Raw genomic sequence first — 26,175 nt, forward strand, 5'->3', positions numbered from 1 at the left:
AACGGAACTGAACTGTGCTTAGGTGTACTGCATCATTGTATCCTTATTCCAAACTTAGCAAGTCTAGAATGTTCTTATGCCCATTTTATAGATGAAAATACAAAGGCCTATAAAGGTTAAGTGATTGCCATTATCATAGAGCCAGGCAGTGTCAGAGCTGGAATTTAAACCTAGATATACATGTTTTGAGGGACTTGCTCTTAATCCCACCGGACACTATCTCCCCACCCACTGTGGTTCTGACCCACCTGGGACCAGTCCCAGTATTAATAGTGTGATGTGGTTGTTATATGAGCTTAATTCTTAGCATTAGTGGTAATCTGGAAAAAACATAGTTTTTGGTATAAGAAGTTAGCTACTAATACTAAACTTGTCAACAGCACTCCTTAAAAAAATGTCAAAAAATATTTTTTACCCACTGTAGTGTGTATATATATATATATATATGCATATATATATATATATATATATATGTCAATAGCAGAAACTATAACACAATATCGTAAAGCAATTATACTCTAATAAAAGAAGATCCAAGGCAGTCAAAAGGTTAACAGTAAAATAAAACACACACAAAATTTTTTTTAACTCACCAAATATCATTTATGTAAAAACTATTTAAAACATATTGCTTTAGGAGATATACTATGTGCTACAATTATAAAGAAATGCTTCAGACTCAAAGTCTTCTCATTCATTCATTCACCCTTGAATATTAATCAATAAACTGCATGCCAGGCACTTTTCCAGGTTCTGAGAGTACAGCACTGAATAGAACAAGAGTCAGGCCTCATGGACTTCTCATTAACAGAGAAATGGGATCTGACACATCTAAATTGCAAGGAAAATGTTACAAAACAAGTGTGTGTTGATCTCTTGCTAAAGTCCTCTTTCTCTTCACCTTATTCCAAACTCTTGAGGATGGACTTGAAATATGGGCTGAATACACCTGACTATCATTGATTCTATGTGTCAGTGTTGTAAGTCAAGTTCTCTGAGATTTTCTCTTCTTTCCATAAGGTAATATAAAAATGTAGGCCAAGGATAGGTTTTCTTGGAGCTGATTTGATTGGAAAAATATTTCAAATTGAGGAACATTCCATACACAGGAATGGAAAACTTTGGAGTCTAATCTACCATTCAGAAAAATCTGATCATTCAAAATTAAATTAACAAAAACAATAAAAAGCTATTAAACCTATAAAATGTTAGAAGAGGAAATGAATAAAATATTATACATTATAGGTTTTTGTGTATGTAGTGGGGGTAGCTTCAGGGCATTGTTGAACTAAAAACACCCATTAACTTTAGCCTGTAGTATCTGATGAGCTCTGCTTTTTATAAGCATCTGCTTCTCGAGGCCCTTCATGGACCTAAGACATAAAGGGAATTTTTGAACATAATGAATTATTCCTAAAAATAAATCCTTCATATTTTTGGTGATTTCAAAATCATTCACTTGGAATCCAGAAAAAAAAAAGAACAGAGATCTTGATACCCAAAAAATAATAAAAATACATTTCTAAATATAAGAAATAGGTTAACAACATGTGGATTCCACTGTGAAGTAGACATCTGACTAGAAGACAAGTCATTCACTGAATTGAGCCATCAGTTCCTCATTCTGAATTTGAAAGAGAGAAGTTAAATAGGAGAGCAACTCTTCAACCACATAATGGTAGCCTTGGCAACCTACCACAGTATATAGGTAAAGATAAGCACAAGAACTGACTTTGAGATCCTCGAGAGGAAATAAATCATGTGGTGAGGTATGGGGTGTGGGTGGGCAGATGGCATGACTAAATAAGAACAAATATTTCCATTCAATAAGGCCTACAGTTTTTAAAGAACTCTATTAAGGAACAATGATGGAAAAGACACAGTTCTTAACCTACAGATGGAGATACGCAGTCTAGTGGAAGACTGCAACAAATACTATGAAGGCATACTGGGACGGGGAAGTGGAGGAAGAAGACCAAACAGAAAACATTTAGAAAATCTGCATGGAAAAAGAAGATCTGAACTGGATCTTAAAGGACAGGTAGATTATTAAGTCATGCAGGAAGAGGGGAGACATGGAGAGGTACCCTCCAAGGACAGAAAAAAGTACAAACAACATCCCTTCATTACTCTTATAGCATTTTGCTCTCCATGTTAGCACTTAACTAACTTCAACATAATCATCTCTCTTCATTTATCTTATCTCTTTCTCAGAAAATTTACTTCCACGGAGTAAAGGGGGAGCAGGCAGATTAGTACTTCATCTGCACAGCCAGCAACTGCTCAATGCTGGACACCTGGTAAATGCTCAATATTGGTGTTGCATGATCAAAATTATAAACTGAACCAGAGAAGCAAAGACACAATACATGGAGCTGCAAGCTCACGTGGAATGCAAATGATGATAAGATGGTGAGTATACAGACTTATAAAGATACGGGATGGGTGAGTTAGGATGAGTGGGGAAAGCAGAAGTAAGGATAAAAAGAGTTAAGCTGAGATACGAGGATAGAAGAGTCAAAAATATCTACTGACATTTTTGCTCCCCAAATTAAGTTGTTATAAAATACACCACACTTGTTCAAAAAGACTCACAAAAGTTTTATACACCAGTCACTTTCAGTGAGCAGAACTATGTCACGCAATATTCGTGCAATAAAAATTGACAAAATCCCCTCTAGATGTCAGGCCTTGAGTTAGAAGCTAGGCATTCAGTGGCCAGTAAAAACAGAAATGGCCCTTATTTCCATCATATCTTCTAGTCCAAACTAATTCATTCAATTTTTAATCAATTCCTAAATCCAAAATACATTGACTCAGTTTTGTGATATGTGCTTGATAATCAAGGGAAAGCAAGAGAGAGAAGACACTACTTCATACAGAAGAGAGGAATGCAATCATTACAGTAACAAAGTTGAGATATAAGTTAAGTGCCATCAAAACATAGAGTGGGTAATTCATCCAGCCTAATTCACCCTGAAGGAATCACAGATATTTGAATTGAGTTTAAGTTTAAAAGATGAACCTTTAGGTCTTCAGAAGCTCTAAAACTATATGTAAAATGCTGTGTGTATTTATGCATATATGGAATTGTGTGTATGTGTGTGCTCAGTCATATAGTTGTGCCCAACTCTTTGAGATCCCATGGACTGTAGCCTGCTAGGTTCCTCTGCTTGGAATTAAATAGGTATAATTTGGAAAGAGAATATGATACATACTTTCTTTATATAATAGACTAAGTGCTGTACTATGCTAAGTTGTGTCAGACTCTGCGACTGCATAGACTGTAGCCTACCAGGCTCCTCTGTCTATGGGATTTTCCAGGCAAGAATACTGGAGTGGGTTGCCATTTCCTCTTCTAGAGGATCTTCCTGATACAGGGATCAAACCCATGTCTCCTGCATTTCCTGAATTGGCAGGTGGATTCTTTACCGCTGAACCACCTGGGAAACCATACTTCCTTTATACCAGAAGTTAAATATCACTATATAGGGACTGTAGGGAAAGGAGAGATAAAGAACCAACCAAAATAAGTTGTCAGATCAAATTGAAATGAGCACTTTAAAAATAACATCTATTACATAGACCTTGTACTAACTTCCTGATAATATGTGCTAGGCCAACAAGAAGGCCAACCTGGCAGTGTTTCAGAAATGTGCTTTACTGCTGGCACTTTCCAAAGATTTTCCTATTCCCTGACAGGTTTCTAAACAATATCCAACCAACTGTGATGAATTTTATACTGAAAATTAAAGGTGTATATAAAATGCCAATTTTAATGATTATACTAAGGACACAGACAACAAGCTTTTTTGAAAATTGATATCCAGAATGGTATCTATACTGTTAAATATCAATTGAGAGCATTTCAGCAGCTGCTATAAATGTAATACCCAAAGCATTCAATAAAGTAGTCTCTCCAATCCTCAGGAAGAAAGGGAACACTGACTTTGTTTGCATAAAGTGTCTTTGGGGAAAAAAAATTCAAATACCCAGTTATAACAATGAGGAAGAGTAACCATCCATTAATATGAACGTCAAAATGACTTGTCTTATTTTAAGGCTCATGTGTCCAAAACATTTAACAATAATAGTGAAAACAACAAGACTATACTTACCTGTGTCATGACCACTATATATCTGGTAGGCTCTGTGAATGAATAGGCAGCCTCCAATTTATACACATGTTGTGTTTCAGAAGTTCTTTCAGAAGCTGGCTATTTGAAATTCAATAAATGACACAAACCGCAGTTTGCTTTTCCAGGTTAGTTACAAATATGGGCTTACTCAACATTTACTGAACATCAATTTCACTCACAAGACTGTTGAATTAGAGAACTGTGAATTCTGGGCCTGGATGAAAAAAACTATGCCATGTAGAAGACAAGGAGAGAAGGGAAGGCATGTGGAGGAAGAAAGCAAAATCCTGCCCCATTTCCCTAAGACTCCAAGACAGAGATGTTGGATTTTCTATTCCCTCCAATCTCAATTTTTCTGAGCTCTTTCTGATTTCCCAGGGTCTTCTTTTAATAGGTTTCCTTATGTCTCACAGTCCAGTCTACAACCCAATCTGTGTTCAAAAGATAGTCCTCCCCTTCAAAGTGCCCTTTGTCCCAGAAGTAAAGCCTGGACCAACCTTCTCTGTGGCCTTTCTGGAGAGCACAGGGTTTGGAACCACACAGAACAGGCCTGCAATTCCAGATTCTCATCCTATCAGCTGGATTGCTTTGAGTAGATTATATAAGAGAATGTGAAAAGTCTGGTCTCTTGATACAGATAGCATAGTGTTGAATCTTGGACAAATCACTCAACCACTCCACACTTCAGTTTCCTTGACTATCAAATGGAAAAAAGAGAGTCTACTTTGAGTTGAAATAACTGAGTGAAATTATTAAAGCATTTAGGATTCCTGTGCTCAATAAATGTTAGTGATTATTGTTTGTATCTCCAAACATCCATTTCCTGATCTACCTAAGGATAATATCTACCTTGATGGATTGTGATGAGTATTATGTATGATGATATTTAAAGTACATAGCACAACGTATTGCCCTAGTGGAATGAAAGAAATATTCAGTTCAGTTCAGCTGAGTTCAGTCTCTCAGTTGTGTCTGACTCTTTGCGACCCCATGTACTACAGCATGCCAGGCTTCCCTAAACAACACCAACTCCCAGACCATGCTCAAACTCATGTCCATTGAGTTAGTGATGACATACAACCATCTCATTCTCTGTCATCCCCTTCTTCTCCTGCCTTCAATCTTTCCCAGCATTAAGGAATACTCCAATGAGTCAATTCTTCACATCAGGTGGCCAAAGTATTGGAGTTTCAACTTCAGCATTAGTCCTTCCAATGAATATTCAGGACTGATTTCCTTTAGGATTGACTGGCTTGATCTCCTTGCAGTCCAAGGGACTCTCAAGAGTCTTCTCCAACACCACAGTTCAAAAGCATCAATTCTTGGGTGCTCAGCTTTCTTTATGGTCCAATTCTCACATTCATACATGACTACTGGAAAAAACATAGCTTTGACTAGATGGACCTTTGTTGGCAAAGTAATGTCTCTGCTTTTTAATATGCTGTGTAGATTTGTCATAGCTTTTCTTCCAAGGAGCAAGCATCTTTTAATTTCATGGCTGCAGTTACAATCTGCAGTGATTTTGAAACCCAAGAATATAAAGTCTCTCACTGTTTCCATTGTTTCCCCATCTATTTGCCATGAAATGATGGGACCAGATGCCATGATCTTAGTTTTCTGAATGTTGAGTAAAATGAAAGAAACATTAGTTTCCTTTTTTCTTTCATTAGCTTTCATCCTTCTGCTAACAGGGAAGCAAATTTGCTGGAATTGATTAATGTGTCTTTTAACTACTATAGAGTTATTTGTATTACTAAAAGAGACAATTTCTACGATGTCAAAGTAAGGAATTCAGTTGGCAACAACAAAGAGGACTATTGTAGGAAGGCCGAGAAACCTTGGTGGATTCAGGGAGTGATTATTGAAAGTAGAAAGCAAAATAAACAAAAAAAAGTAGCAGCATTGCTACACAGAGATTGGAGAATGCAGTTACCAAGATTATTCCCAAAATGGAAGCACTCTTAGGAGTAAAGCTGTCAACCAATTACCAAAATGTAAAGAAATAAAAGGCAGTGTGACACACATCAATAGCAGCTTTTTTTCATAATCAGAGAATAGAAAAGATGGCTGGTTACTGGTTATCTTCTTTAGTCACCTGCACATTGTTGGGTATCTGCCATGGTCATGATTTTATAACCATGATTTTATTTCCTGGTCTCCTTTCCAGGCTTTCAGGTTTTATTCACCCCATGAACATTCCCTCCAGATTTGTATCTTAGCCCTTTTATCACTTTATTTTGTCTACTTAAGGGCTTCAACTATCACATAAATGCATCCAGTTGGTTCTCTACCTTCAGCTTTGAGTTCTTTTTTAATAAGCTTCAGACCCATACATATGTAGCCACTATTAGCCACTGCCATCTAGATGTCACACAGATAAGTCCAACTCATGCGACAGGATCTAAATTCATTACTTGTCCCCCAAATCTGTTCCTCCTCTACTATTTCATATCTTGATTAATAGCACTGACATTCTAATCAGGAAAGCCAGAGATCTGGGAATTATCGGAGATACAGAGATGGATATGGCACAATTTTGTCCTCAAGAAACAGTCAAACTCATAGAATGCCTATATGTAAACCTCTCTTTTTAAAACCAATAATAAATTCTCTTATAGAACTCATAATCCTACTTTTTGATAAGAACAGGAAGTCTTATTTATAAACTTTGTTGAATTAAACTGAAGTCCTTTGAAGCTATGCTGAGGAGGGCATATATCACATTCTTTACCATGTCCTCCCCAGACTGCCGACATATTACATTGAATACAGCTGATGGTCAACAAGTAGCTGCTGAATATATGCATGAATAAGTGACTATAAAACAATAAAGGAAGCTAAAAGTAACACTGAAGTAGTCACAAATAAATAGCTATATAAGGGTATGTGAGGGAAAATCATTTCAACTGGAAGGAATAGGGGACATTTTGTGAAGGTGTAGAATTTCATCTGTTCTAAAGGAGAAAAAGATGATGTTCCAGGCAGATGGATGTTCCAGGTGAGGAAAAAGAGGAGAAAATAATAGAATATGTATAAAAGTAAAACTTTTATTCAGACAATAAAGTATTCAAAAAATACAAAGAGTAAATAGGGTCTCATTAGAAATGAGAGACCTTTCTACAGATAAATAGATGAATATATTATTTTAAACTGGAAGATATACTTAATAGTGTAAAATTGTTAATGTAATCCTTTTAATCCTTTTTACCATGGAAAAGTACAATCATAGAGACAATATATAATGATCCCTTTACCTGCATCTAGTGTCAAAAGTACCAGTTTAAGCTATGTCTTGTTTCATCTATATTTACTCACTGCATCCCAATATTATTTCAAAACAGATCACAGACATTACACAATTTAATTCATAATATTTCTGTGTGCACCTCTAAATGACAAGATCCCTTCTGCAAACATAACTACATTACCATTATCGTAATTTAAAAAGTAATTCATTGATGTCATCAACATACTGTCTGTGCTTATATTTCTTTCCCTGACTTTCTCCTAACTTGTTTTACAACTTTTTTTGAATAAATCATGATCCACTTAAGGAGCATACATTGCAATTGGTCGTTATGTATCTTAAATCAGTCTTCTCCACCTCCCCTTCCTTTCCTGTCTCCTTTTCTTGTATTGATTACAGAATGAAGCATATATGAAAAACACTCAAAACATATGTATGAGTTAATGAATTAGTATAAAGCAAATACTTTTATAACTCAGGTCCAGGAATAGAACATTGACAGTCAGTTTTGAAAGTGCTCACATACTCTATGTCAACCGGACCTTCTTTACTACCTCCGAAAGTAGCAACTATCTGTTTTTGCATAGTGAAATCACTCCTTGTTTTCATTTACAATTTTATTATTCATGTGTGTATCCTTAGATACTATAGTCTCAATCACTAAAGCATTTTAAATGTATTTTGTTTCTTTTAATCTATTCATTCTCACTCTATGCTTCTTTTTTATGGCAATTTATCTGTTGATGAACATAAAACATTTGGCCTATAGAGCTTCTCACTATTTAGATTTTGTTGACTGCAAACTCATGGTGCAAATCAATACATTCCTCTGTTCTCTATATTTCCTGAAAAATGACAGCAGGAGCCAAAGATTTTATCAGACTCAAATTTAACCCATTTGGCACATATACAGGTAATACTATATTCTTTCATTAAAAGGAATGTGGCTGTTTCCCTTCTTATGATAGTAGCACTCATTGATGTATAATGCTTAGATTTAGTAATTCATTGGGGTTTGCAAAGTGATTATATACTTTTATAAAAATATACTTCCCTGCATTATTTCATTACTCAGTGTACATTTCTTATAGAAAAAGCAGAATAAAATCTTGATTGTTTTTCCTGTTTATTTACCAGTTTTCAAGATAATGCTGTTATTTCCTATTAACATCCAAATGTAGCCACATTTTGAAATATCACTATAAATTTATGGATTTTAAACTTAATTCATAAGATGTAACCTGTTAATAGCCTTACTAAAGTTCAAATTATTCCATCCTTGGCCAATGAAAAACTCTTAAATTTGGCTCCCTAAGTCATTTCATTCATGACTTAAACAGAAACAGACACTAAATTTTCAACTAAGATTATAGAATTGCCTGTTTCTTCTTTTATTTTTTTCACCTTTTCCTCATATATATTTTTAAATTATTTTTATGCCTTCTTGATGAGTTCACTCTTTTATTATTCTAAAAAGTCTTCTTTATATCTCATAATATCACTCATCTTACAGTTTACATGATAGTGGTATATCCATTCTAACCTTTCTGTTTTTATTAATCATTTTTTGATCAAAAATTTTCTATCTTCCACTTTTTTTAATCTTCAGGTATTATTTATTGTGTTGATTTTCTGTTATGTTCCTTTTAGTTTAGCATTATTTTTGAAATTATCTTTTTCTAGGCTTTTATTGAGTTATATAATTTCTGGAATTTTTTATTCTTATTTGCTATTCTTTCTCATCTTTCATCACTTCTTAATGTCTTTTTGCCAATTTTTAAAACAAGTTACAAATATGTCCTTCTTGCATGCATTCATTTTCTATAGAAATGTTATTCTGCTTCTTATTTTTCTTTTTTCTTATAGCTTTGAATGGGATTTTACCTTGATTCTTCTTTTTGTAAAGACTTTTTTTATGTGGACAACGTTTAAAGTCTTTATTGAATTTGTTACAATATTGTTTCTGTTTTATGTTTTGATTTTTTGGACATGAGCCATGTGGGATCTTAGCTCTCCAACCAGGGATGGAACCTTTGCCTCTTGCTCTGGAAGGCAGTCTTAACCACTGAACTGCCAGAGCAGTTTCTTGATTATTTTTTTTGCTCATTATTATGTAAAACTAGTTTTTCCAGAGCTTTAGGATTTAGTTGAACTTTTCAACTTCACAGAGATCCTTCTTCAAAACTATGCTCTTGAGATTCCCTGATTCTGTTCTGCTCTTCCATTCTCAGCCAGTTCTCTTTCCATGCTCTACATTGCCCTGACCCTGTTTATTTTTATCTTTATTGTGATCAGCAGTTTTTCCTCAGTGTGAGTGGTTGTTTTACAGAGTTCTGAAGCACAAAAACTATTTCAATTCCTTCAGAATGTCTAGCTATAGGCTTTTCAGACCTACCCTCTATAGAGGGCAAAGCCCCTCCCAATGTCAACTGCTATTCTCAAATTCATCCACTGGCTTTTTTGGGATTCTTATGTTCTAGAGCCGACCAGATACCATATTATTTCCATTTCCATCTGCTTCCTTCTCTATAGACACTGAATCTATATGGGTCATATTAGTGATTATATCACTTGCTTTACTGAAAGTGATTCTTATGGATAACTTGTCATTGAGTTTTGTTTTAAATGTTGTTCAGGAGTTTGGGGATTTGGCTCAGGCAGACATTTGAAGAGATAAGAAAACTATGCTGCTGCCACAAATCCATCACTCAATACTTTCATTTTTGATTAAATAATTTCCTAAGGTTTCAGATGTCAAATAGATCACAGATCAAATGTGCCCACAAAGGAGGTTAACCATGAAAACACATACAAGTATTAAATACAGTACTGATTAACTAAAGAGTAGAAATTCACCAGAGGAATTTCTGGTGAAGCGTCTGACTTCACTCAGCAGTGAGTAGAAGTTGGCAATATTTCTCAAATTGTATTTCATAAGAAGTTAATAGAAATAAGATAGTTCTGGTAGCCCAGAGATTATAATTTAAGACATGATGAGTTGAGGTAAAGTCTCCACCACTTCCTTTAAAATGGTACAAAGTGAGGAAGCAGTAAAAGATTTGTGTAAAGTTATTAAAGAAGAAATTATGATGAGAAAAATCTCAGTTTCTATATTAATTCAATTTAACAAATAGTCATTATTGTTTTAGAGAGGGTAAATGATCTCTAGTTTGCTTACCATATACCAAGTGATGTTTGGTTTGATATTAGAAGGAAAAAATCCATCTATGTTTGGACAAGAGATCTTCTGAACACCATATTCTAAATACAGTTTATGCACTGGAAGTTTCATGGGAGAATTGAAGCAGTTATCTTTTTGAACCACTTCCAGAGGAAATGCAACTTTGCTGCAATAGGTGGTATTCCTGAAAAGAAAAATGTTCAGTGAATGGGCAGTTTCATTTGTTTTCATGCTGCAAACACACTGAAATGAGCAAAGTGTTTGTACTGAGACTTTGTACTGAGACTTTGTATATCAAGTTCATGTAACAATTAAATGTGTTATGGAAGTATTTCCTAGAACAATTGACATAACAAAATAAAGACAGATACAATTAACTACTATTGATAAACTACTTACATTTTTAGATATACTCCTAAATACACATATGTGTGTGTGTATATGTATTTATGGGCTTCCCTTTGTGGCTCAGCTGGGAAGGAATCCACCTGTAACACTGGAGACCTGGGTTCCATCCCTGAATTGGGGAGATCCCCTGGAGAAGGGAAAGGCTACCCACTCCAGTGTTCTAGGCTAGAGAATTCCATGAACTGTGTAGTCCAAGGGGTCACAAAGAGTCGGACATGACTGAGCGCCTTTGACTTTCATATGATTTATATATACATACATATATATACACATATATATCTGTTGTTCAGTTGCTTAGTTGTGTCTGACTCTTTGTGACCCCCATGGGCTGCAGTACTCCAGGCTTGCCTGTCTTTCACCATCTCCCAGAGCTTGTTCAAACTCATGTCCATTGAGTCGGCGATGCCATCCAACCATCTTGTCCTCTGTCGTCCCCTTCTTCTCCTGCCTCCTGCCTTCAGTCTTTCATGCTCACTTGTGTCCAACTCTGTGACCCCATGGATCACAGCTCACCAGGCTTCTTGGTCCGCAGGATTTTTCTAGGCAAGAATACAGGAGTGGGTTGCTCCCCCTCCTCCAGGGGATTTTTCCTGACCCAAGGATCAAACCTGCATCTCCTGTGTTTCCTGCATTAGCAGGTGGATTCTTTACCACTGAGTCACCTGGGATATAAAATGTTTAATTTTACCCTTAAAACACTCTTAATAACACTAGTCCTGGAAAGACAAAGGTAAGAACAGCATATTAACTCATGGTTGATAATGGTATAAACAAGTTCTGGAAAAGAAGTGTTTCCAAAAGTATTTTTAAAAGCCTTAACCTTTGCCGTAGTCACCCTATTTCTGAAGATGTTTTCACATGACAGAAGTAGGAAAAGTGAGAATAGAGAGAGCACATGATCAAAAATGTCCATCTTTTGCTGTATCAGCAAGGAAGATATTGGAATCATTAGAAACACATATGAAAAGGAAGCCTGTAAAAAAACCATGGTACAACCATCCAAAGTTGTTGAACACACACACACACAAATCAAGCAAGAAGGGAAAAACTAACAAATGCATAAAATGTGTTAAGATGGCCGGGGAACTGTATTTATGTCTTTAATGTTTATATAAGTCATTTCATCTGCCTGGAGGGTTCTTCATCTCTCATCACCCTATCTTTCACTTGGAGGTTTATGTCACCCTATATTTAAATTAAGACTTTCAGACTCTCAGCATGTCGGACAATTCCTTGGTTGAATTTATCACATGGCATAGCCATATGTGTTTTCTTTTATTTCTTGCATCTAGCACAATACCTAATTTTTTAGTTGGCACTAAATAAATATTTGTTAGCTACATGGGATAGATGTAAAATTGTGTTACATATAGGAAAACAATGAAAAGAACATAGATAATAACAATAAGTGGTTTTTTTTAGGGTTATATGTAAATAGGTCATTAATTGTTCACCTTCTTTTGTGATTTCTCTCAATATTTAAAACATCTTATATACTCAGTAACTCATGAACTAAGACTAAATCCAAAGAAGGTGTGGGAGAATTTATTACCCTCCCCAAGATGGGAGGAAAGAGCATTTAAAGATGACTTAAGAAGAGATGGCAAGAATACACAGAAGACCTGTACAAAAAAGATCTTCACGACCCAGATAATCATGATGGTGTGATCAATGACCTAGAGCCAGAAATCCTGGAATGTGAAGTCAAGTGGGCCTTAGAAAGCATCACTACGAACAAAGCTAGTGGAGGTGATGGAATTCCAGTTGAGCTGTTCCAAATCCTGAATGATGATGCTGTGAAAGTGCTGCACTCAATATGCCAGCAAATTTGGAAAACTCAGCAGTGGCCACAGGACTGGAAAAGGTCAGTTTTCATTCCAATCCCAAAGAAAGGCAATGCCAAAGAATGCTCAAACTACCACACAATTGCACTCATCTCACACGCTAGTAAAGTAATGTTCAAAATTCTCCAAGCCAGGCTTCAGCAGTATGTGAACCGTGAACTTCCTGATGTTCAAGCTGGTTTTAGAAAAGGCAGAGGAACCAGAGATCAAATTGCCAACATCCGCTGGATCATCAAAAAAGCAAGAGAGTTCCAGAAAAACATCTATTTTTGCTTTATTGACTATGCCAAAGCCTTTGACTGTATGGATCACAATAAACTGTGGAAAATTCTTCAAGAGATGGGAATACCAGACCACCTGATCTGCCTCTTGAGAAATTGGTATGCAGGTCAGGAAGCAACAGTTAGAACTGGACATGGAATAACAGACTGGTTCCAAATAGGAAAAGGAGTTCGTCAAGGCTGTATATTGTCACCCTGTTTATTTAACTTATATGCAGAGTACATCATGAGAAACGCTGGACTGGAAGAAACACAAGCTGGAATCAAGATTGCTGGGAGAAATATCAATAACTTCAGATATGCAGATGACACCACCCTTATGGCAGAAAGTGAAGAGGAACTAAAAAGCCTCTTGATGAAAGTGAAGGTGGAGAGTGTAAAAGTTGGCTTAAAGCTCAACATTCAGAAAACGAAGATCATGGCATCCGGTCCCACCGCTTCATGGGAAATAGATGGGGAAACAGTGGAAACAGTGTCAGACTTTATTTTTCTGGGCTCCAAAGTCACTACAGATGGTGACTGCAGCCATGAAATTAAAAGATGCTTACTCCTTGGAAGGAAAGTTATGACCAACCTAGATAGCATATTCAGGAGCAGAGACATTACTTTGCCAACAAAGGTCAGGCTAGTCAAGGCTATGGTTTTTCCTGTGGTCATGTATGGATGTGAGACTTGGACTGTGAAGGAGGCTGAGCACCAAAGAATTGATGCTTTTGAACTGTGGTGTTGGAGAAGACTCCTGAGAGTCCCTTGGACTGCAAGGAGATCCAACCAGTCCATTCTGAAGGAGATCAGCCCTGGGATTTCTATGGAAGGAATGATGCTAAAGCTCATTCAGCAGTATGTGAACTGCTGAAGGAATGATGCTCAAACTCCAGTACTTTGGCCACTTCATGCAAATAGTTGACTTATTGGAAAAGACTCTGATGCTGGGAGGGATTGGGGGCAGGAGGAGAAGGGGACGACAGAGGATGAGATGGCATCACTGACTCGATGGATGTGAGTCTGAGTGAACTACAGGAGTTGGTGATGGACAGGGAGGCCTGGCGTGCTGCGATTCACGGGGTCGCAAAGAGTTGGACACGACTGAGTGACTGATCTGATATGATCTGATTTATGACAATGGTAATAAGGTGGAAAGAATGAGTGGCAAGCATGATCTTTGCCTGTAAATAACAAAAGGTCTTCCAAGAAGATAAAGTGTTCCATAGGTGGACATTACAGAAGGTAAACTTCAGCTTAATAAGGTACATTTTCTGACTATAAAAATAAAGAGATGAACAATGGTTAGACTAACTTTTCCAGCTTCATAAGTCAAATATGAATGTTATCTTAATAGAGGTATTGAAGCAAGAATACAAACAGTAAAATCCTAGAGGATGAACCTGAGCTTTATGGTGTTAATGACATCAATCCTATGATTTCACATGGTTCAGCTTAAGGTCATTCTCAGTTTAAGAAGTGCCACAGCATTATAGGAGGCTTCTGATGCCTCCACCAGAGAAGTTCAATTCAAATTTTCTCTAAAGATGTAGAAGATAGGCAGAAGGTGAATTGAAGAGATGGCAGTCTGGAAACTGATAACAGTAAAGATATACTCAGACCTTGAGGATCATAAGCCCTGCTCCTATAATGAAAAGAAGGCTGAAAATGTTTGAGAGAGAGCTCTAGAGAAGTAGTAGGTTGGTAAGGAAAAAGAAACAGAGGTACTGAAACACTAGAATGCATAGCAGAGACAAAGGTCAACCAGAAAGCTACTGACAACCTGTTCCCAGGTATTTGCTGAGGTCCATGTATGGAATGTTACTAGATTATTAATTGTCAAAGATAATAAGGGGCTCAAAGAACATTTAGGCCAACTTTCTCATTTTGTGGGTATAGATACCAAAGCTGTGTTAGAACATAAACACTGGACACATGAGCTCCTTGGAAGTGTAAACCCAGTCTAGAGTTCAATCTAATAAAATGAAATAGAAGGGGTGAAAGCCTCAATGGACTTAAGAGGTAACAAGAGACTTTCAAGGTCACATTGATTAATATGTGGGCTTTTTTTGTGATAAAGAAGTGCTTTTTCACTAAATCACAGCATTAGCTAAATTTATCAAAATATAATTATAGTTCTCCACCAGAGAACAGTTAATGTCCATGAGAGACAACATTCAAAAGATGTGGGATTACCTATTCTTCTGTTATTGTTATGTCATCCAGCTCTACTATTATCGGCTAGGTTGTGTCCTCCACTCCAAATTCATATGTTGAAGTTGAGTACTTCAGAATGAGACTGTATTTGGAGATAGGTCTTGAAATTAAGTCAAAGCAAGTTGATATGGGTGGACCCTAATCCAATAAAACTGATGCTCTTACAAGAAGAGAGGACTGGGACACAGAAGACATGGGGGTAAAAGATGCTAAGACCTGAGGATAAGATGTTCCTGTACAAGCCAAACAGCGATGAATGAAACAACCATGCTGGCACGTTGATCTGGGAATTCTAGCTTCTAGAACAATAAGAAATCATATTTCCATTGTTTAAGCCACCAATCTGCAGTATTTTGTAATGGAAGCCTAGAAAAACAAATATATTTATTAAATGGTAGGACACAATGTTTTAAAATACTCCCATAACCTAGATGGGAGTTTAAAAAACAAAGTAAAGCCTGAAAGCTAAAAGGGGACCTCAAGGAGTCAAAGAACTAAGCCTTAAAATGGTAAGTCTTCAGAGGAACCTCAGTTTTTTCAAGATTTTTTTTTCAGAGCAAAAACAATATTAATCTGTTGTAAAAGAAAAATTGGTATACTATGAAGTAAAATGCTGAATCTACATGAACCTTCAGAAGAAAAAAACGTGGGTTTGTAATAAAATTTGCAGTAATGGTAGAATGCTTTGGATTATATTCTTAGATTCCCAGAGATCTGGTGTTCATTTGCTTTATATGGAAATTTTAGTGAAAAGTTTGAAAAGCATTGTTTTAAGTGCATTTGATGCTTCTCAAATATTCTTTCATCTATATGGCATGCTGAGGCTTTTGCTCAGTTGTGTCTGATTCTTTGTGACCCCATGGACTATATAGTCCATGGAATTCGTCAGGTCAGAATACTGGAGTGGGTAGCTGTTCCCTTCTCTAGGGGATCTTCCCAACCCAGGGATCAAACCCAGGTCTCCCTCATTGCAGGTGGATTCTTTCCCAGCTGAGCCACCAAAGAAGCCCTTATTCTGTTCTAGGCACTTAAAAAACTGCCAAGAATAACAGACATGAACAGGTTCTACTGCCAGCCCTGATCACTGTCTAAGGAAACAGATACAGCTCCAAGTGACTCAAAAGTGGAGGTAGATTGCAGTGTCAAGGAAAAGGAACATATGAATAAACCTCCATCTCTAGACAACTCTGATGTATGTCTGGTTTGAAAAGGAACCACCAATGGAGAATGTTCTCAGAAGCTCAACCTTTCTCTCTGTACATCTCTTTCAGCTAATCTCAGCTAAGCCAATGAGGTGAAGAGTAACTCTTTCTGGATAAATGCTTCCTTCTTCTCCTCCCCAGCTTCACATCATTTGGATAAGGGTTCAGGAACAGAAGCAAAAAGGGAAAGACACCACAAGCGTCAGCCTACCTTAACATGCAGGTATAGTTTCCCGTGTCATTGAGAAGCGTGGGCCGGAACCAGAGCACGTCTTTCTCCTTACTAATGCGGTTCTCAGGGAGGCGGAAGTTAATTGGCTCCTCCAGGTCCCGGTCCTGCCTGGTCCAATACCAGATGAGAGTAAGGCCTGCTGAATGGGCTGTGCTGTAGTTATATTTCAAGAAGTGTTCAAAGAGTGGGCACTTGATACGAGCTGGTTCATCTTCATACACTTGGATCTGCCTCATGGTATCTAGTCCCCAGTCATCGCAGCGTTCTGGAATAATCAAAAAGAAAGAAAAGGCAGCTGAATCATCTCACCTCCAAAGAACATACCTTCTCCTTAAGATACCCCCAACCTTTTTCAGGACTCTCTTCTCTTGTCATATTAATTAGCCTCTTTCTAACAAATGCTTATAATAGACAGCTGTGCTGTAAAGAAATGACTTCCTCTCATTCTTTCATCATCTTTTGACTATCTCTTGGATAACAGTGTGATCTGATAGTTTGATCCTGTTGAATCCAACAAGGTATGAGGGAGAATCTCACCTGGACAAGAAATCATGTATTCTTTCACTCCTCTGGGGACAAAGGCAATTCTAAGGATAAGATCTTAACTGAAAAGAGAAGCCCCCTAGTTCTCCCCTGGTCTCCGAATTTGGGGGCTAAATCGTCACTGTCTAATAGCAGTAAAATGCCTGCCACATATTTAAGTAAAACGCCTGCCACATCATTTTAGATGTCTCGATTGCCACATTAAAGAAATAAAAAGAAGCAGGCACAATTAATTTTTATATTTTATTAAACTTGATACATCTAAAACATCACAAATATTAATATTTTATACTTATATTCTTTTTTATAATCAATCTTAAAAATTCAATATACTTTACACTTGTTGCACATATCTGACCGACTACAATACACAGGAAAGCTTTCTAGTAAGAGAGAGATACATAGGGTAGAGCTTAGGCACCCTGCTGGTAGCTAGACCCTACAGAAGCAGAACTGTCAGACCTTTTCACAGCTGATCAAAGATGTAAGAGCAGGGCCAGCTTGCATCAACTGAGTTGAACTTATCTTACTAGAACTGCCCAGACAACTTACAGACTCATGAGCAATAATACATGAGTAATAAATTAAAAGAGGTTTGTGATCATTTGTTAGGCAACATCTTGGGGGTAACAGATAGCTAATAAAACAACTAACAGTGACTAATGTTGATAACAGCAAAGAATTTGAAGATTTATGACTTGCAAAATGTTTTGTAAGTAAGTAATAAATCTCTAAATAAATAATAGATCTCTGGGAAATTTAACAAACTGATGTTTCTAAGACTCAACAAATTAGTACTGTTTACAACTGTAATGCTTCATTTAGAAACACCTTTTAAAATCCAATATACAAAAAAAGAACTGGAAAGACCAACATTTTGTTCACATTAAGACAAATTGATATTAAAATATTTTAATTAAACATATATCATAACGTTCTTTAAATATATTTTCACCCACACTGCAAAGTTGTAGAATTAGGTCATTTAGTTTACAGGACATTTTAACCACTGTTTTTTTTGTTTTTTTTTTTTTTTCAGATAAGTAAGTCAGGTTGAATACATGCATCTAATTTCATCCCTTAATGAAACTTCACTAAAACTAATTTTTTGAGACATTATCCCAAGTAATAGCAATAATAAGAGAAAAGACAATAAGAATACCATAACAGACAAAATGGTGACCAGTTTGGCCCATTTAAATGAAAAGTCCTAAATGAGGAGAGGAAAGCTGGAGAACAAACCAATCTGCAAAGTAGAATGCAAAAAACATCAGGAGAAAGTGTCACTATCAAGATAAGTAATCACTATTACCTTAACACCCAATATTTCTGGGCTCTCTTCCTAGGCATATTGTAAGATTGTACTTTTATGTCCTTCTGAAATAAGAGGATGCCATGTGACTCACTTTGGCCAAAATGATGTACCAAGTGTCACATGTAGTGAGTGTTTTAAGAGCCAGAGTATGTTTCACCATGCTTCCTTTTCTTCTGCCTTAGCAAATATGAAAACATAGACATTGAGACTCCTTTAGCTTATTTCCCTTGATATAGATGGCGTATGGAAAAGCTTTACTATTTTAAGTCATAGAGAATTAGGATTGCTTATTACCAATATGAATCATCTATATTATCCTGGCAAATGCAACCACATACCTTAAAAATAAGCACATATATACAATAGTAAAATAAGGAGAAGTAGATGAAGAGTATGTCTAAAAGTGACATTTTTTGTTCCAAGCTCACCCTCCTGGCACTCAGTAACCTTTCTCACTGAGCTTCAAGGATTGGAACAGCCAGGAGAGTGTAAACAGACTTTACACTCCAGGCAGGAGAATGAATGAATCTTCTCTAGAAACCTGACTACTTTCAGAGGAAAGATCTAACAATCTTACTAAGAGAGAATTTTTTTAAACGACTTATACAGCCATATCATTTAACATAAAAAGCTCAAGATTAACAAACCCCACATACACACTTAGAATTTGTAATCAGCTTCCTAATCACTTCTTCTTAAATACGAACAGCCCTAGGAGACATCTGAAGAAAATCTCTACTATTAACAGTAACACCCAAAGAAACATTGTAAAAAAAATTTGATAAAACCAAAATTATTCAAGAAATCTTTGAAAACAAAACTATCATTAACATCCTCAGAGAGATAAGGAAACTTCTACATTCATCAAGCGAGAACAGGATGATACAACAAAGGAATATTCAGAGAAAAACAAAAATCTCATTAAAATTAAAAAGTGATTAAAGAGAGGTACATTTTAATAAATGGTTTGTTTGGAAGTTGAAATTGAGAATTTTCTAAAGAGTAGAATACAAAGAAAAATAAAAAATAGACAAGAAAGTTAGAAGACTAGTCCAGGAGTCTTAAGATCTCCTTAATAGAATCCCCAAAAGAAAAAAAAAAAAAGGAGAAAACTCTCAATTAAATAATTCAAAGCAAAAACAAATCTCAGAACTAAAATACATAACCTTCTAAATTAAAAAGAGCTGTCAATTGCTCCAGTACTGTGGATGGAAACAGACTTGCACCACAAAAATATTTTTTAAAACCGAAAAAAGAAAAGATTATATAAACTACTGGCAAGTAAGAAAGAGGAAAAAAAATAGTCACATACTAGGAAGACTAGGAATCAGAATGGCTTTGCAACTTTTAAAAACAAGACTAGAAACTAGAAGATAATGACTCAATGCATCTTATGGAAATGTTTTATCAATCTTGAATCTTAAACCCAACTAACATTTTCAGACACATAAAGACTCAGTAATTTTTCTTCCTATACTATTTTTCAAGAAGCTTCTGGGGAATTTGTGTCCAGAAAAAAAAAGAGAGGAAAAACAACAGAGGCAAAAATGAGATCAAGGATTAGAAGGATCCAACTAAAGGGAGAGGGGAAGGGATTCCCAGGATAACAATGCAGAACATCCTAGGAAAGCAGCTATACATTAGGGTTTGATGGTAAATCGGTATAGATAGAAGGAAAATGGAGATCACCAACAAAGGAAAAAAACTGTAACTCATGGATTATCTGATTAGATTACCACAGTGAACAATTATGCTGAAGGGCAATTGAAAAGTATAAAAATATTTACCAAAAGATACTAATTAGGGATTTCTCTGGTGTTCCAGTGGTTAAGACTCCCTATTTTCATTGCAGGGGTTGCAAATTCAATCCCTGGTCAGAGAACTAAGATCCCACATGATGAACTAAGATCCCACGTAATTTAAATTGATCCCATATCCTTTTTTAAATTGTTATTTTGGCTAGGGACTTTTGCTTTGTTTTGTTTTAATGTGGACCATTTTAAAAGTCTTTATTGAACTCGTTACAATATTGTTCTATGTTTTGAATTTTTTGGCTGTGAGGCATGTGGGATCTTAGCCCCTACAACCAGGGACCCAACAGTGCATTGGAAAGCAAAGTCTTAACCACTGGACTGCCACAGAAATCCCAGCCCTAAGAAGTCTTTATGACCCTGAACAATAATTAATAACAGCAAGACAGATGATAATTGACAGGTGGATTTTTTTTTTTTTTGGTAAAGATAAGAGAATGCTAATTGTGAAAATGAAATGGAAAAAGAGAATCAAAACCAGAAGCATGTACTCAGGCAGACAAATTTAGAACAAAGTTTGAAATGAAATTTTGCTGTTCACCGGGGCAGACTGTGGCAGAGACTGGGTAAATGTTCATTAGTTCTGTTTTCTCTTCTTGGCCCGTATGAAACCTGCACATCCTTGGCAATTGGGTTGGGACCATGTGACTTGGTTCTGGCCAGTGAGGGACCGGAAATACTATACAACTTGAAATTCTCAGCATAATCTTTGGTGCTTTCTCTTTCCCTTCCATGGAGTCCTTGAATTTGCGAAAAGTGCAGCATGACAACATGGAAGGAGCCTGGATTCCTGCCATCAGTCAAAGCAGGGCTTCTCAGGAAAGCTTTGAAAGTTTCTCACTTTCAAAGAGTTAAGCCAAATCTCTATCAATTAAGGCACTGAGATGTAAGACACTAATTTGTTATAGCAAGTAGTATTGACTAATAAAGGAAGCCAGAATTTTTCTCTCATAATATAATAATAAATCAAGAGCAAACAGACTTATTTTTAAAACAACATATGTTAAAGGCCCTTACATAGTAAAATTTAAACACAGGTTAACAAAAATGTCTGTTTTATTCACTGAATATCTTTTCAACCAAATTAAATGTAATACAGTGTCAAGGGGAAAAGACATCTTATATCTGCAATGTATCTCCCTTACGGAATATTTCATGGGTCAAATGAGTATATCTATAGAGTGAATCAGACTCCTTTACAATAGGGACCAAAAAACACACATATTAGTATTTGTAAGCATTAGTAAAAATGATATTAGTATTGAGTTTTTTGGGGGGGGCATTTACCCATTTGAAATTAGTTCTGAGAGTTCTTTAACTTTCCCTAGCCAGCCACCTGAGGGAACTTTGTCAGAGATTTTTAAATTATTCAATGAACAAATAAAAATAAAATCTATGACAATGGATAGGAGTGTCATGCAATACCAAATTAATTATACGATTCACTGCAGGCACCAGGCAAAGAAGATACTGGGGAAATGGCTGTTATGCAAATAGATGTACCTCTAATAACAGCAAAGGGAATTTAACGAATTACTGGCACAGAGAATTACTTTTTTGTTTAAAATGTCCCTTCTCACCCAGAGAACTCCATAGTGGAAGTCCTCTCTAAGCTGGCCCCTCTAAGCTGGGAGGACTATAAAGTCATCATTTCCCTCAGTCAAAGGATTTCTTACGGCTGGGGCTTGGTGGCACAGAGGACTAATGGGAAGGTGCAAAGCCAAGCCACTGGAAAATCAACCCACGCTCCTGACAGCAATTAGCATTTATATAGCAGGGTATACATTTTAACTAATTAATCTCACAACACCCTCTTGGGCTTTCATGCCCATTCCCACATTACATGCCAGGAAATGAAGACAGAAAGATTAATTGACTTACTTTTGCCTGAGTGGTAGCACAAATAAAAGCTGCCTGAACATAGCTCTGGGAGGCTTGTTCCAAAGCTATGTTCACACATACAAAGCAAGATATTTCCCACAGGAAAGCTACTCATATATTTGTATTTATTAACTATTTACTGGAAGCCTGCTGTGTTGGGTGCTACAGTAAAGAGAATGTAAATTTAAGAAATCAAGAAGCTCAAGTATAGGAGGAAAAAAAGGAGGGGGAGGAGTTTTAAATATTGGAAGAACTAAGGTGGAATTAATGTCTATATGTAATTATTTGCCCTGTGCCACTTACTTACAACCTTGGACAAAATGCTTCCCCCTCAGATTCATGTGTCATATGCCTATTGTATAGTGCTGTATGGAAAGCTGAGGTCTAGAGACATGTAAAGAGCTCAGTATATATTAGCTGGATCTGCATGATAAACCTTAGTGGGTCTTTGTCCAGCAAGAGGTTAATAATGTTGGAAAGAGAAAGACATAGACACAAAATTAATTAAAAGAAAATACTTGGTAGAATGAATGAACCAACTGTTAAAACAGGCTTCTAAGCAGGACAGTAGTCATTATATTAGTATGGTATAGTAGTGTAGTGTAGTATAGTATCATATAGTGTAGTATGGTATAGTGTAGTATTGTATAGTAAAGTATAGTATAGTATAGTATATACATGGTGCAGGTAGAAATAACAATCCTGAGATTGAGTTTAGATGAGAACCAGGCCCTTTTAACATCCTATCTTGGAATGCGGCATAGATGAAGTCACCTTAAAAACTCCTATCAGCCCCTTCTAGTAGTCCTATGTCTGAGGGCAGAGACTCAGTCTAATGCAAGGCTGGTTTTACAACCATGTTGGTAATTTTGAATAGTTTTGTTTTTCTAGTAGTATACTTGGCTCCTCATGAAAATTACCCTGGTACTGTGACCCAGACCCACTCCAGTGTTCTTGCCTGGAGAATCCCAGGGACGGGGGAGCCTGGTGGGCCGCCGTCTATGGGGTCGCACAGAGTCGAACACGACTGAAACAACTTAGCAGCAGCAGCAGCAGCAACTGTGACCCAGAGAGAATCTAAAGTGTGAGCAAGCTGGTTAGGCTGGGAAGCAACACTAAATGAGTGACATGAAGACAAGAAGTAAATCAACAGACTAAGTGTGGGCAAGTCTCTGAGGTAAGATAGAGAAGTGTCAGACACAAAACCCTTAGCAGGAGCCCTGAGGGAGAAGACATGCACAGAGCATTAACACTGGGGTTAACAAACATGATTCAGAAGCAGACTTTAATACCCACTGACTGTATTAATTCAAGTAAAAATAACTACTGAGCAACCCATCCTGCGTGTGTGTGTCGCTTCAGTCATGCCTGACTCTTTGCGACCGTATGTACTGTATCCCATCAGGCTCCTCTGTCCATGGGATTCTCCAGGCAAGAATGCTGGAGTAGACTGCTATGCCCTCCTTCAGGGAATCTTCCCGAGCCAGAGATGGAACCTGAGTCTCTTATGTCTCCTGCGTTGGCAGGCAGCTTCTTTACCACTAGCACCACCTAAGCCAAGTACTGAAGCAGGTGTTTAGAATTCATTGGTGAATTAAATAAAGGTCTCACAGAGTATACCTTCTTACATAAGGAGACTGACAATAAAAATGCTAAGTAAGAAAAGCATAGAGTACATCGGAAGGTAATAAGCCAATGAAACAAAGAAAAACACTGAATCTCATAAGAGGGATCAAGAATGAGGGAATGGGGGAGAGAAGAGAGTCGTAAGTAGGAAATTTTTAAAAAGATAGGCAGGGTAAGTCATTCAACTATAATAAACCTCAGTTTCCACATCCAAAACATGAAGATTATAATAGTACAGAGTACTTAAGAAAAACAGAGTGAGGCGGGGATAAAAAGTACTATAGAAACTATAAAGCTCTATGCATGTACCCCTTGCAATTCATATGTAGACTGCCATTCTCTGCGTGACCTGTGGAAAATGATTCTTCTCTCCAGGTCTGTGGTAGAAACTGTTAAACGTGTCTCATTTACCATGTTCCTGCACCCTTCTTTTTTTAGCATTTGGGAATTTCCACTTGGGTATACAGCCATTCAGAATAAAGGCTACATTTTCCAGCTTCAGTCTCACCTGGACAGAGTCAGGGGACTAAGTTCTGGCCAATGGAATATGTGTGAAATCATCATGTGGGAGATTTCAGAAAGTTGCCTTGAGAAACATTGACATACTGGATGTTTCCTGGGCTTTGCTACTACCCTACTTCTTCCATCTTGCTGCTGGAAACTTGAAAAGTGACAGCTGAAACTACCTTATTGACCATAAGAATAAAGGCCACACCCTGAAGATGGAGGAAGGTGAAAGTGAGAGGAGATGGGGCCGTGAATGAAGTATGGAGCAGCTTAATCAAACCTGAATATTCTACCTCTAGATTTTACATAAGAAATATCCTTTCTGCTAGAAGTGTGGTCCATGACCACTATCTCATTAGCACCCCTTGAGAATCTGTCAGAATTACAGACTTCCAGGCCCCACATATACTCACTATATCAGAATCTACAGTTTAACAAGATCCCTAGGTGATTTCTATGGAAGTATTAATTTATTTTGAATCTTCTTATTCACAGCTGATCATTATCCTAATTGATAACAATGTCCTATTTCATCTCTTATAATAAGTAGGTTGTTGAACTATTTCTGAGGTTGTATCCACCCTGTCAGTCTATGACTCCGATTAACATTTACATTTAAAAATATATTCTCTTTTGTTCCTCTGTGGAAAAAAATATTTAAACCATCCAGATATTTTTTTAGCAGTGTCTTATTATAAACCACCAGTTTTCAGAAAATAAAATCTATAAACTACATTTCCTAGAGCATGATTTAAGTGAAAAAAAAAAAAGATGATTAAAACTTAGATAATTTTTATTCAGAGCAGAGCTACTCAAAGGTCTAGAAAATGTTGCTGAAATTTAATAGTTGTCAACAAAGCCATCACAAGGAGAGAGACAAGTTCCTGATGGGGGAGGAAAGCTGGAGAGGCTCTGAGCACCCATCAGACATCTCAGGATGCTTGTACTGTTCAATAATACTCAGCTAATAACTGGCAGATGGCTTTCCTGGACCAGATAGACATACCTTACTCCCACTAAAGAAGGGAGTTTTCTTGATTGAAAAAAAAAAAAAAAGAACTAGCTCCAAGAGGATAAGATTTGCCAGATAAGAAAAGAACGCCAAATTCAGAAAGTGTGTTGGGGGAGGGTAAAGATCTACAAGTTACAGCTTCAGTTTTGCAGTTTAGAGTTTGCTGCTAGAAAAAGTATTATTCCAGATAGTATATAACGCTTCCTTGACACACTGAGCACTTATCATTACACTGACCTAAAGGCTGCTATTTTATATCAATTAGAAGTGGTAGTCCTTACAATTAAAACAACAACAAAAAAGTAGAGAAAGTCATTACCAGGCAAACAAGAAAATAAAGATAAGAGGTGAAAAAGGACAATGAAATCTCACAATTGGTTGAAAACAACAAAACCAGTGATGTTTAGATCTAAAACATACACCAAAGCAGGCGATACTCACAGTTACAAAATCAAACCATCTGAAGGATCACAGAGTTACGATCTTTCTTTGTCTAGCACCGGCACTCTAGGGTCTCTGAACAGTTTGGTTTTTATTCAATACCTGCCATGTGGCTGTTTTTCTCCCAGTCTGTGAACATGAGTGTCACTTTCTACAGAGCTCTCCTTGTGACAGAGGACTTGAGAAAAAACCCTGGTGCTCTAGAAATGTTTACAGTTCTCAGGTCTAGAAGAGCTGCTGAAGGTCTCCAGGCTCACTCTTGGTCTCCATCAAGTCATCCCCCAACTGGTGTCTGGAGCACCAACA

The 26,175-nt window shown here is 36.8% G+C and overlaps 1 protein-coding gene and 1 long non-coding RNA gene across 11 annotated transcripts in view; one reads left to right on the forward strand and one right to left on the reverse strand.

Moving 5' to 3' along the window:
- Positions 1-26,175, reverse strand: part of IL1RAP (interleukin 1 receptor accessory protein) — a 243,594-nt gene that overhangs the window by 132,922 nt on the left and 84,497 nt on the right. For all 10 annotated transcript variants that reach the window (XR_009735599.1, XR_009735600.1, XM_061412981.1 and 7 more), the window contains 2 exons: positions 16,713-16,998; positions 10,565-10,751 (listed from right to left, as the gene is read on the reverse strand). Coding sequence is in view for 8 of the 10 variants with exons in the window: in XM_061412981.1 (XP_061268965.1) it covers positions 10,565-10,751; positions 16,713-16,998 (473 nt within the window). In the remaining 2 variants the exon portion in view is untranslated. The remainder of the gene's footprint in view (positions 1-10,564; positions 10,752-16,712; positions 16,999-26,175) is intronic.
- On the forward strand, positions 1,657-25,641 carry LOC133245108 (uncharacterized). The gene is made up of 2 exons (XR_009735604.1): positions 1,657-2,412; positions 16,571-25,641. It is a non-coding gene; the product is annotated as an uncharacterized LOC133245108 (long non-coding RNA).

Source organism: Bos javanicus, chromosome 1 (genome assembly GCF_032452875.1).
Source record: "Bos javanicus breed banteng chromosome 1, ARS-OSU_banteng_1.0, whole genome shotgun sequence".
Taxonomy (NCBI): Eukaryota; Metazoa; Chordata; class Mammalia; order Artiodactyla; family Bovidae; genus Bos; species Bos javanicus.